General features: G+C 39.5%; 1 protein-coding gene across 5 annotated transcripts in view; it reads right to left on the bottom strand.

Moving 5' to 3' along the window:
• Positions 1–11,573, bottom strand: part of tcf3b (transcription factor 3b) — a 40,370-nt gene extending 28,797 nt beyond the window's left edge. The window contains exons 1-3 of one of the 5 annotated variants that reach the window (XM_047374584.1): positions 11,029–11,573; positions 7,300–7,456; positions 2,951–3,023 (exon numbers count right to left, since the gene is read on the bottom strand). In XM_047374584.1, coding sequence (XP_047230540.1) covers positions 2,951–3,023; positions 7,300–7,434 — 208 coding nt within the window. In that variant the 5' untranslated portion in view covers positions 7,435–7,456; positions 11,029–11,573. The remainder of the gene's footprint in view (positions 1–2,950; positions 3,024–7,299; positions 7,457–11,028) is intronic. The other 4 variants (XM_047374582.1, XM_047374583.1, XM_047374585.1 and 1 more) reach the window with 4 other exon arrangements.
• Positions 11,574–13,499: the final 1,926 nt, after the last annotated feature.

Here is a 13,499-nt window from a genome sequence, read left to right as displayed (position 1 = left end):
CAATAAAAGTCAAAGGATTGGTGTGTTTACAAGTTGTCTGAATCTCCCTAGATTTCGGCTTAGCTTGTTTGATTGCACTTCGCCTGGAAAACCCAATACTGAGTGAAAACCAGAGCCCAGGAAAATATTTATTTTCTGAACTACAAAGCTTTCTTGTGGCTGCAGGCTCAGAAAACATCTAATTTGGCTGAAGAAGGAAGCCACTCGCCTTTCAGATTTCCTTCTTTTTCCTCTGTGGGCTTCGATTTTGCTATAAGACCTTCCTTATGTAGACAGACCTACACAAAACTAATGCGGCCAGAAAAGCAAGAGAGAATTTAAAAAGGTTAAAGGCAGAGTTGTTACGAAGAAACACCAGATGTGGAAATTCAGAGTTGTTTTTTAGTGATCTACAGGAAGCAAGCCTGTCATGTCCCTTGTATTTGTGTTGTTTGTGCAAGTGGAGGGGGTTGGAGACGTTGCCAGCAGCTGCAGAGGTGACTGAGGGGACGCCTGCCTGAAGGCCTGCAGGGCTTAGTCAACTCCCACCACTCACCGTCACACTCTGACTCCCCTGCTCCTCAAACATCCCACAGTTCTTGCTGATCCCCTTCTCTACTCCTTTCCTTATGCCTCCACTCTCCCCTACCCTACACGCACAGGCCAGTGAGGAAGGGAGAAGGACGCCTAATGCAATTAGCACCCCTCTGAGCACTTTTGTGTTGATGAATAGAGGTGGTCTGGTGGGCCACTAGGCTGCTCGCTACTGTTCCCGCGCCGCTGGGTTCCTTAATATACAAGCTGCCTGGCTGACGTCAGAGATGGACATTGTTTTGTGATGGTCACCATTTCTGCAACAAATGAGTTTCCTGGCCTCGGGGAACAGAGCAGCATTAGCAAGGAAACGTTGGGGCTGGGTTTCAAAAGGCATCTAAATAGAAGTGAACATGATCACCCATTTTATTTATGTACACATAAGAAATGTGGGATTAAATATATTTTGAACATATTAAATATATTTTGAACGTTTGATTGAAATCTACAAGAAATGCTTGGGTCAGACTGCACATGTTAGCACTTAGACTCCAGAGTTATTAAAGAGTACCTGCAGGATCTCCCAAAGTTAAAGGTGACAGATTTAAGTATCACATTATAATGGGTGTCAATGACCAAGGGCCACACATTAGCCATGAGGAGGGGGAGGAATTAACTCCTCACTGCCGAGTAATTGCCTGCTTTAACAGAAACAAACAGAATCCTGCCTTCCACAGTCTGATCCCTCTATTCAACAAGCTCTCTTTCTCCACTCTGGACACTCGCTGCATGCTGGGCCAGTTTAAGAGGCTGTGAGCTGGGGGTGAGGCACATTGTCTCAGACTTGAGCCATTTCCTGCAGATCAGTGGGGGTAAAACCCTGGGCTGTGTTGGGGGAGGAGTGTTTTACACTTCAGGGTGGGGGGAGTTGTTTCAAGTCCATAAGACCCCTTTCTTTGCCTTTGTTCCTCAGCGGCCAACTTCTCACTCTGGGGAACTGGAGAGTGTGACTCGATTTCACACACCAGGCTGGAACGGTGACAGAAGAGCAAAAGTAACACGACTTACTAATAACCTTCAGGATGATGGGAACGCCAGCTCAAAGCTTTGAGGACACCTGAATGTGTTTGCAGCAACTTTCAGCGTCGAACTGCTCAGACTGCAACAGTCTGGGGGAAACGTGCATAAAATGAGCTTTAGCACCTCAATAAATTTGAACTTTTCCTTAACAAAACATCAGGAAAATATGCATGAATTACAATTTTTTGGAAAATAAATATAATGAAAGGCCTCATCAGCTCAATAAAGATGCGCACATCAATCTTCCTGTGATTGGTGATCAACAGGTCAAATAATGACAATCTTTTTTGTTTTCATTAAATGCATGAAAACTAGGATCTAAAACTATTTTTGGTCTATAAATGCACCAAAGTTTACTAACTTTAAGAAGAATCTTAGAGACATATGATTTAATGCATAAATGAGGATAATCTCTTAATGCCTTCATTTTGTGTTTGATTCAATACAATTACCACCATTAAAGAACCTGCAGCATCTGCTTATCTATTTGTTATAGGACTTAGGACAGAAGTCAGCAACCTTTACAATCCAATGAGCCATTCCTGCCCCCTCATCTAGTGAACTAAACTTAACATAAAGCCCGTATGCCACAATTTTGGTATAACTAATGTTAAAAACATTAGTTTGTTTTACAAAAAAAGAATACATTTAGATTCTTACAGAATAATCCAGATTTATGGAAAGCAAAAAAAAAAAAAGCCTGTATGTCAAAAATATTAATTCTATTCAATTTCTGTTTTCACTTAGATACTGCATTAAGACACATTTACCAATTACCAATATCTGACAGAAAAAACGGCTAATTTCTCTATATTAATTGGCTACGGTTATTAAAAGTCACTGCGCAGGCCTTAAAGAGCCATATGTAGGTCCGGAGCCACAGGTTTGAAACCCCTGCCTTAGGGGAAGTGATCAGAATCAGCAGGCGAGACCTCACAGAAAACAGGAAGTCGTTGTCTGCCAGGAAAAGCTTGATCAGTGCATCTCTAATCAGTCCTCTGTATTGTCCAGTATGATTCTCCTGAAAAATTAGGAAGATATGAACGTTCTTCCAGCCAAATTAAATGCTGTGAAGAAATAGGCACCAGAAATATGTTCAACCTGTGTATCTATAATTAAAGTGTTGACTGTAATATCAAAACCTGCTGCATGAGCTAAAGTGAAACTGTGTGACAGATACCACAAGGCCCAAAAGGAAAAATAAAAGGTCTGATGTTGGTGAGTTAACCTTTCAAACACTTGTGTCTCATCTTTCAGGTGTTTGTTGTGCAATAAAGATTTCTTTAATAGTCAAGCTATGCAATTAGATCAACTGTGAACTAAAATATTAAGTGGAGACAGAACTGCAAAAGCTTACCTGACCCAGCAAAATGAGTGCTGGCCAGTGTCATTGTCCTGTTCTTCCCATTGGGTACTGGAGGCGCAAACATCTGCAAGACAAAAGCAGAGATAACATAACTAACAAAGCAAGGCACACTTCACACATCCCTTTTCCCCTCATTAAACATCTCTCACACATTGGTCTGGTTCCATTTGCTCTGTTTCCCTTCCTTACAGCCTTTGGAGCTATGTACGAAAAATTGGTTGATTCAATAGCATTAGAACATTGTTGACAATTTCCATCATGGCTGAAATACATTAGCAAACAAAGTTATTTGAAGAACAAACAAAGCCTTGCCCAACCTGAGCACACACCAGACACAGCCAACAAGCATCGGACATCTAAAGCCAGGACCATGACTAATATGTACATTAACCCTCAGTGATGTAACTGAACCACTATGGGCTCCACCACGAGGTCATGGTGCGGTCTGCATGTTGGCTGTGCGGCATCTTTCACCATACACCACACTGTCACTGCGGCACAACCCTAACATTTTCAGAACTAGGACGCCAGAAGTAAATGTGCCAATGCGGCCTATGATCTTGGTTCGAAATGCATTAAGTAATCTAATGGCTCAGATCTGTTCGCTTCAAACAATCCTGACCACATATAGAGCGACCTGCTTTATTCCACGCCTAAACCTTGGTGGTATCAAGTTATACCAAGTTTTTAAAAAGTGATTTCATACTTTTTACTATCTGGTTTAACATTAATATATTTACCCGACTGGTTTGGTTCATAATCATCATTAATTACTATCCTGATAGTTCTTAATCACAGTGACTATTATCTGCCTATGGTGCATGCCTAGCACAACACAGCAGTGTACAAGGACATTACAGCATCAACAATCCAACTTTCAAACAACAGACTGCTTAACATGTTTTTCATGTTCATCTTTATATTATGCCTGGTGTGGGTTGCATCTGTTCTCTTTAAGTCACCATAAGAAAAAACTGAATTACTTTCAAAACTACTAACTGTTTAGTATAGAGTATCTAAGATTTTAAAGTCCTCCTAATTAGATGTCAGAGAACGTTCTGCAGTCAGTTTTCTCTGACTGTCTGGTGCTTAGTGTTGCACCTATCCCACCTGTTACTGTGCACTGCCAGCCAGCAGGCTAAAAGACTGATCCTACATCTATCCGATGCTTACAAGAAAGACAAATCCAGAAGAATCCAGCTACAAAAACGTAAGCACTGCATGGAAACTAAAGGAGCGCCACCCATCAACCGTTTTAAGGCAACACCATTTAAAACTACATTTGGCAAACTAGCAGTAACATTACAGCTGAAACAATTTATCAAATTAATCATAATTAATCGATTATTGAAATAATCGCCAACTAATTTAGCAACTGAATAATCGTTAAGTGGGATATACATTCTAAAACACGCCATTTGCTCGAAGAACCACCAATTCAGAGCAGTAATTAAGCTAAAATTGTACAAAATATATATATGTTTTGCATTTAAGATGAAAAAAACCTTCTTTGTCTGTATATTCTAATATGCTCCATCCAGACATCCTCGAGCGGCATAGCTTTAGCTTCACCTGGTTCAAATTCTGCAAAACAAATCTCCTATTAAGCACCTTTTGCTATCCAATTATTAATCAGAAAAGTAGTCAAAAGATTAATCGATTATCAAAAAAATAGTTGCAGCCCTAAGTAGCAAATTGCAGGCTGCACCCAAGCAGATAGCCTGACTAACTGGATGATATCAGTTTGGTAAAGGACAACAGCAAAAATGTAATGTTCCAAGCAACAAGGACTTGTAAACTACTAATTTTAGCGAGCGTTTATTTTATTCCGGTTTTTGCTATTGATCTAATAAAAAATATAAAATAATGAACATTAAGAAAATGATAAATATGCTAGATCTTAAGAACATTAGAAATATTTGTTTCCATTTTAAATAAACTAAATTAGAGGTTATTCATTTTGCTTTTAGGTTTTTATGTAGTATTTCAAACGTAGTACACCGTGACAAATTTTATAGTGACCCACATCTAACTAAAACCCAAACATTTAATCAAAAGCTCTGTCACAAAAATAGCTGTTCTACTTTCCATGCGCTAGCTTGATTATACAACAAAATACAAACCAAACAAGCTACAAAAGGAGCTTTACTGAGTATCAGTTGGTTAGAATGTGTCTTATTTCTCAACCATGACCTCTGCTAGCATGTATGCATTAGCTTGATGAGCCACACACACACACACAAAAAAAAAAAGCCATGAAGGCTTTTCAGTTTGTTTGGGTGAAAAGAGTAACACATCTCCGCTGGAGCTATGAGATGTTTATGTCAGCGTTAAGCTGCAAACGGTTTCACAACAAAATCAAACAAAAAAAGGAAAAAAAAAAAAAGAAACACTGAGCAGAATGTCTCCATCCGCTTTGTAGATAATGTCAGGAGAATAGCTCTGAGAGCAGCGACAGTAACAATTTCTCCTTAAAATGTGACAAAAACAGACGCAGAAGCTCTCTGCTCAGCCCAGTTTACAACACTGGTTTCCCCCCAAAGATCCTGTTAACAAAATGAAAAGGCGTCAAAAAATAGTCTAGTATTTCTTGCTGTTTGCAATTCCTTGTTTATATGTTGGTCTAACAGACTAATGGAACCTTCATCTTTCTTTCTTCCTGCATGCATCTTGTCTACATAAGTGAGTAAACAACTGAACAACCTGCATATAAATTCATCCAGGGGTATACCAATATTTTCAACGGTAATATCACAACAAAATAAGTACATTTTGAATGCTAGGGAAAAAAACATTTAAGCTGATCTATTATCAATTAAACTAGATAACGCTATCAAAACATGTTCATATCATTTGGATGTTTTCAAAGTGCTTTTAATGTGATGTCAGAGAAAGAGCCTGATTGGCTCGCTTCTTTCTTAAGCTGCATGGAGCACAAGGTAACAGCAGCAATCCTCTTACACCTGTTGCTGTGCACTGCCAGCCAGCTGCCTAAAAGAAAGGCTACTGCAGTTTTCACTTGGCTACAAGACAAATTGTTTTTCTTGGGTGGAATATACCCGGTGGAGAGTCACGGTGTGGAAACTAAAGAAGACATCAGTCCTATTAAGGTAGCACTACGGCTGGTGAAGCAGTTAACTACAGGCTGGTCACCAGAGCAGATAGCCTAACTAAGTATTAGTTATCATGAAGAAAATAGATGTATTGTGACAAGAATTAGACATAATGATAAACTCAAATAGATGTTTGCAAACTCCTAAGCATGGCTGGGATCGCTAACTTTACTGTTTGAGCTGTTTAGTTGCAAGAGAGCCTAAATAAATGCGGCGTGTTTAAAAGTAGGACCGAATCCAATTATGTGCTGTTTAGCAGCACAAATTAACTACAGATTGTGAAGTAGCTTATTTAATAATGGCTGAGCTTGATTTTTACGGCAGTATTTTTTGGTTGAAGGGTTCTGACTGTAGGCAGTGGTAGACTTATCGGGAAAACCATTGTGATTAAATTTTAAATACCTTTTGATGATCACAATAAATACCAGAACGTATCGTCCCCATCACCAATCACTAGTTCCAACACATTTCCCAATTTCAAAATCCGTACTTTTTCAGAAGCTTAAGGATTTTACAAATGTACCTTTTATATATTGTCTATTCTATGAATCCTGAAACAACACAACGCTGAGGCTAAGTTTCAACGCAGCAGTGTGCTTGGGGAGTGGTTTATTAATTGGGGTTTTTACAAGTTAAACCAACTCTACATTAATTTCTTTAACACTTAGAGTAAATACAGATTCCTTAAAGCACCGTTTTTACACACAGACACCTTAATTGAGTTTGTAAAAGTCCAATGATCCTTTGTTTGGCAAGCTAAACAGGCCGCGTTTTAAAACCACACATTTCCAGTTAAAAGTTTGACTATAGAGGACCAAGATGCCAACTAAAGCAGCAAAAAAGTCATTTTTACAGTTTGGTTGATTGTGTAATCTGTGGGTTCGCTTACTTAACTTGAAACTGATAAATAAGTTTGTTAAAAATTTATTTTGAGATGTGGCATTACAAAGACAAGGGGTGTAAACTACATAAAACACTTTCAAAGCTATTTCTACTTCCAAAATTCAGCTGTTTTTTAGTGAGATAAAAGAATAAGGAATAAAGTGTAGAAATTCAAACTAGTTTTTCATACTTCTTCAGATTATGCAGCTAGTTCCATACTGCAGGAACCCTGTAGGTATATTTTCTTTAGGTTTAACCTCACAGTAACTTTTAGCCTTTCCCTCTCCTCTTCGCCCCAACCTGTTATTCTAACCACCATCATTAAGTGCTTTTCATTATTCAGACCTGTATTGCACGTCGTCCTTCCTCCCAGAACCACCCAGACCGCTCGTCCCCCTCTCTTACCGCGCTGAAATCCAGGAGGTCGTTGAGTTCCTTGTCATGCTCCACTGCAGCCATTCTTTGCTGCTGTTCGCTCATACCCTTCAGTCTCTAACAAACCCTACGAGAGAAATTTGCAAATACAGGATTTTAGTTGCACTTGCGAGCCCAACGAGAAGTTACATGTTCAAGAAAAGAATGATGATGGTAATGAATGACTGAGACTACTCTACTGCTGTCTGTTACATCACATCTTTCAGGTTTTGTTTTCCTTCTATAACACACCAAAGCAGGGGTGCAGGAGCAGAATGGTTTTCATTTAAAACCGCTTCCTCGCTGCCAATAAATCTGTTGTTCACCTTTAAACTATGTGAAACACAATTTCAGGTCATAAGCAAGTGTTGTATATTCAAGAGGTTGAAAACAAGGCTGTAACTTGACCAAAACACACCGATCAGATTACAACCTGGATGAATTATGAACAGATTGGGGGGGGGGGGGGTGTTAACACAAGGCTACCCAATACAACACACATGGAGGGGGGTCTACTTACATATTTTCCTTCAGAAACTGCCTGAACTTATAAACGCTCTGATGAACGCTCTTCCTTTAGTTAAATCACTACAGAGTAATGACTTAAAAAAATCATTTATTTTACGCAATCCTGGCAGATAAAAGAACCATATGCCGATCACTGCTACAAAAAAAAAGAGAGAGACTGTAACACACTTACAATTACAGACATAATTGGGACTATTGTTAGCCCAAGGAAATGGGGGTGAAAGGCAGAGCTAATGACTGTATGCAAACACGTCATTACCAAATTACCATATGTCAACTCAGAAAGAAGCTTGTCAAAAGAAACAGTGAGCATGAATACAGGATTTACCCCGTGTTATGCATTCCAGTGCGAGCCCGAAGGCTTTCTCTCCGAAGCAGAGCGGCGGCGGCTCTGGGAGGAACTAGGGTTGAAGGGAGCAAGCGGAAGAACAGAGGCACTTGGACACCAACAGGTGGTGTGTTTTTACAACCTCTATTGTAATTCGGAAATAGCACAGGCCGTGAGATACAGATACAATGAAAAAGATAGAAAATAAAAAGACATGTCCTGATGGACATGGAGTGAACATGAACCGCAAAGGGATGAACGGATGCAAATAAAGAAATCTGCTTATCCAAACTGACTCTGGAGCAAACCAGTGATAAATTAATATCACAATAAAGCAAATCAGTTCATGGTGCAAGTTCAAGGCAAAAGAAACTAATTTAACATCACAAAACACGACTGCGGGAGCTTATGCTACAATGAAGCAGGCCCCTGACAAACTTTTCAACTACAATCTACCAATGAGTTAAGTGGTGCAGAGCACATGGAGGCGGAGGGGGGGCTTTTATGTAGCAAAATGGCATCTTCAGCGACTGCTGGATCAATATTTGAAGCGAGCAGATGAAGGGTGGCGGAGAGGGTCTTTGTCACCCCACACAAAGAGGAGAAGACGGGTCATTCTCCACAAAAGAGTCCGCACCTCCAGTTAAGACACGCCACTGCTGAAACAAATGCCATACATCTAAATCCTAATGACTGGTTTACGTTCAGGAAAACAAACTTGGATCTAAAAGCTAAATCTAAACAGCAGCTAACTGGAGATTACTGGGGCTAGAGGCATTTGCCTTGTTGCTACGCATATATGTAATGTCTAGGGACGGGCCGGCAGCTGGCTTCAAGATACAGCAAGGTTTCAAAACGTTGTTTTAAATGTCTTATTTTTCCACACCGCCGCTCCTACAGTTTTCAGTTCTTTTAAGGAGAAGCCAGTGAAAGCAACAGAGTGACCAACAGTTTTTCCAGGTCTATGGAGAACAGAGTACCGTCGAGCTAACCCTGCCGCTGCACACTGCCAGCCAGCTGCCTGAAACACTTCCCCCCTGTTAACAAGATAAACAGCTTCAGTAGTTTAAAACGGTCATGGCAAAAAAGATGACAAAACTAGCCCTAATAAAAGAGACTGTTAGTTTTATACTTTTGTCTAAGCTTGTATCAAAATCTGTAACAATTATTAAATTTAAAATACTATTACTCCACTGTAATAATCTAAATGTTATACTGTTTTAGCACCAATAGGAATAAGAAGTGTGCTCTGTAGGCTTTTCCTGGCCAATACCAGTTCCCAGTTCCTTTAAGTTCGACTTGCCAATTCTGACCAGTGTCCTTTCTCCCCCAAGGACTATAATAGATGAGGAAAATTGTGCTTCAGGCTCTTTGATAGAGGTAGTACTTTTGAACACAACAGAAAACAAAGGAATTACAAAATATTCCCAATTATCCTTTAATTCCTATAAGTATATCCGTCATCTGATTTTTCTCAAATCAAAGTGCAGCGAAGAATATGCTGTTGCTTAATATGCATATAGCATGAATATGGTGGATGTTTTTTTTGTTTTTTGTTTTTTAGGTAGTCATGTATGTAAGCAAAAAAATAATCGGATTATTCAGTATCTGGCCTCCTGAGGTCCGATCAGAGAAAAATTGGCTGATTTCATTCTCTGGATGATTGGTGCACCTCTAGTAGGAATAACTGCAGCTCTTCTGCTTCTAAATATTAAAACTAGATGCAACAACCCATTGGTTACTAAAAATATTTCTGTGAAACTGTGGTATTTTTCACTTAAGGTTATCATATTGTAAAATCTCATACCAGCCGTTGTCTAGGCAAATTTCAGTCTAGTTGTAAAATAGAAGTGAAGAAAAGTCTAAAATAAAAACAGTGAAAATCTCAGTGCAGGTGCAAAAAAAGAATAATGCCTTTTCAAACTGTTGATTTACAAAAAACAAGTTTACATATAGACAACGCAAAACAGGAATAAAAAAAAAAAAATGAAACATTTCATTGCAGTTCCCGAAGAAATGCTCCAAAATTTGATCAGGACCACTAGGCCCCATCCAGAGCCAATCTAAATGCTGACAACTAACCCATTCTCTGTTTACTGTAACCCTTGTTGACATGATGCTCCAGACTAACCAAAAACCCTAACCTCTACTTTTACCTTCCCTGTGTGGAGCAAGTGCATCGACTCCAACCAGGAGGAACGGGAGCGGGGCTCCAAACTTCCAGCAGCACATTTTAAGCTGCATTTCCCCTTTACTATTAAGCTTTAAGTCGTGCATTATGGGGGGAGATCAGTGGAGGAGACGGTGGGGGTGGGATCGTAAGGAATTTCCTGCCAAATGTGCAATAAAATAAGTAGTGGTCAGACACTTCCATAAAGGAATGTTTAAAGGTCTACCAATGGAGGGGAGGGGGGGGTTATGGAAAGTTTGCTTCACGTCTGTAAGGAAAATGATCCACCTCACAAAGTTTGGCTAAAATGCTCCCCCAGCATAACAAAATGCTAAAGATTTCATATTCCTACTTAAGTGGCTGGAGCCTGTGGCAGAAAGGCACACGGTGAAAAAACAAAGAGGCAAAGCCACCAACATTTAACCATAAAGGAGTGATTTTGCAGAACAAAGGAGTAATTTCCTCCACTCCGAGGTCGAGTCGGAGACCAGACAAAAAACTCACATCCCCCGCTTAAACCACACATTCCCCCAAAAAAAAAAAAAAACTTTTCGAAAATTAGGTGCCAATGAAACCCCAATGAAATTCATGCAACTTCCCCCCCGAAGTGTAAGGTCAAAGAATGGGTATTTACCTCTCCTCTCCGTGTGTGTGATATCCAACAGTAAAAAAGAAAAGCGGAGACTCGAAGGGGGGAAAAACATAAAACTTCAAGAGAATTTCGACCTCAGTGCACGAAACGCATTGGAGCACAGTGGATGTCTTTCTTTTGTCCCCGGGAAGTCTGCCTTTTCTCCACGTAGCGCCCACGTGTTTGCTACAATGTAACAAGACTGCGTGCAAACAATTATGTTATAGTAACTAATCTCGCGTCTTCCTTTCTTGTTGTTACTACAGAGATGATTTCATTCTTCTCGTAGACATCTTCACCACCTCCGTCCACATTGTCAGACGTAACAACGTATCCGTCCGCGCAAAAAGTGAGGGCCTCAACGCCAGCGGTGTCCGATTTCAAACGCCTTTCAGATATGGGGCGGTTTTCTAATGCGGGGGAAAAGACGAATTTGACCTTTTGTCGTCTCTTGAGCAAAAAATTTACCTACTTCCAATTTCTGGAAAGAGTAGTCTTCAAAGTGCTGGATAAATACGAGCACTAGGTCACCCAGCGGAAGGCTATTGTAAGAAAGTTACCTGCTATTACACAGCAGCGGATCAACGAGATGGCACGATAAATGCGAATAGCTTCAGCCAATGGGAAAGCGTAATTGGTTGATTGACAGCAACAATAGCCAGTGTACTTTAGGAAATCCAGCTTGTTCCCGCCTTTTTGTTGACGCTCACTTTCGCTGTGTGCTCAGGGAGGCTGGCTAAAGGGGGCCTCCAACATGCCTGCTGACATCATTTTAATACTTAGGTTGGTGGGCCCTCTTTTTATTTTTTATGTTTTGAGAACAATATTTTGCAACTTGTGAACTTGCAGTATTTAGATTTTTTGAACAGCTAATACATGTCACAAGTTATTCATATTTAGATAGATAGATAGATAGATAGATAGATAGATAGATAGATAGATAGATAGATAGATAGATAGATAGATAGATAGATAGATAGATAGATAGATAGATAGATAGATAGATAGATAGATAGATAGATAGATAGATAGATAGATAGATAGATAGATAGATTGGGATGGGATGGGATGGGATGGGATGGGATGCACTGATATGAGAAGTTGTGTATGTGTTCTGGCCCCTAACCAAAACACATACACAAACAGCAATAAGGTGTAAATGAACATCTGTTATTAATATCGGCCCCGCTTTACTTATTGCACTGATGCCGATGTTAAAAAATGACTAACATCGGCCAATAATTAAGTTGATGTCGATGTGGTATGAATCCCTAAAAATGTATATATATATATATATATATATATATATAAGTTCTCAGTAAGTACTATTACTTTTAGTATTATTTTTATTATTATTATTAGTAGTAGTAGTATGTGGATTTTTTTGGGCCGACACCTTTTTCCAGGCTTTTGGGTCATTCCTGCCAATTCAGATTAAAACTAATTCCAACCGTTTTCTTTCTAAGAATGACCATTTATCAATCAAAGAACATGCCCCTCGCTGTTATCAGATTTTTGCTAAACCCAAAAGCGCTCATCAAGCGGAGGATTACTGTGTTATAGACTGAAAATCTGGAAGTTCCTAGTTTTAGGAGCATTTAATAAGTGTTGTTTGTGTGTGGTTCAGGGATTTGGGACGGGAGTATCAGATTTATCCATTTTTGCCATGAAGATCCCTGATCAGAATCAATCAAGGAAAACTTGGCAAACTTCAATTACTGGTCTATATTTTTATTATTAGTAGTAGTGCTCTTGTTGCTGTTTCCATAGTCTTTTTCTTTTGTCTTTTTTTCTTTTTCCTGTGAATGAACTGGGAAACATAAGACCAACCTACGCCTAGTAACTGCCTTCTCCACAGCAGAATGGAGAGAAGGCAGTGCGAAGTGAAATAGTTCAGGGCAAACATTTAAAACGGGGAGAGCACACACAGCATAAATTTTGCTGCAACATTACATTTTTTCTCTGAGGAAGAACATCAATTTTAGAATTTAACAACTGTTTGGCAGCTATAATTGGGACAAAAGACTGAAAACGGGACATTAGATGTCTCAGTTACACATAAGCCATAATCTCTCTCTGTTATTTACTTATCTTGGACAAAACATCCCTAGTTCTGTTGAACTTACCTGGAAACGCACACCAACAGTGCATTTTAAAAAGTATATGAAGGTGTTAGACAGCTGTTGGGTTTAACCTGAGGGCAAAACTTGTCTAAAAGGGAGGAAGTTACATGGACCTTCTTTATTTCACGTCTAGGTACCATGACATATATGCAAACCTTCTTGGTATATTTTAAAGAGAGCAAATAAAAAGCCCAGGAACTCCTTTATGAGGCAATCAGCAGCAGCATCTCAGGCTCTTAACCGACTTTAGTATGCTGTCATGTAAGTGACTTTTTGGGCATGATGCCCATGCTTTGGGTGTGAACTGTAACAGTATAAGACATGACAAATAAAAATTTTGCTCAAGTTGTT

The sequence above is a fragment of the Girardinichthys multiradiatus genome, chromosome 9, assembly GCF_021462225.1.
Source record: "Girardinichthys multiradiatus isolate DD_20200921_A chromosome 9, DD_fGirMul_XY1, whole genome shotgun sequence".
In the NCBI taxonomy this organism is placed as follows: Eukaryota; Metazoa; Chordata; class Actinopteri; order Cyprinodontiformes; family Goodeidae; genus Girardinichthys; species Girardinichthys multiradiatus.
Note: the sequence above shows the minus strand (reverse complement) of the source record. Positions and strands in the feature narration are given on the sequence as shown.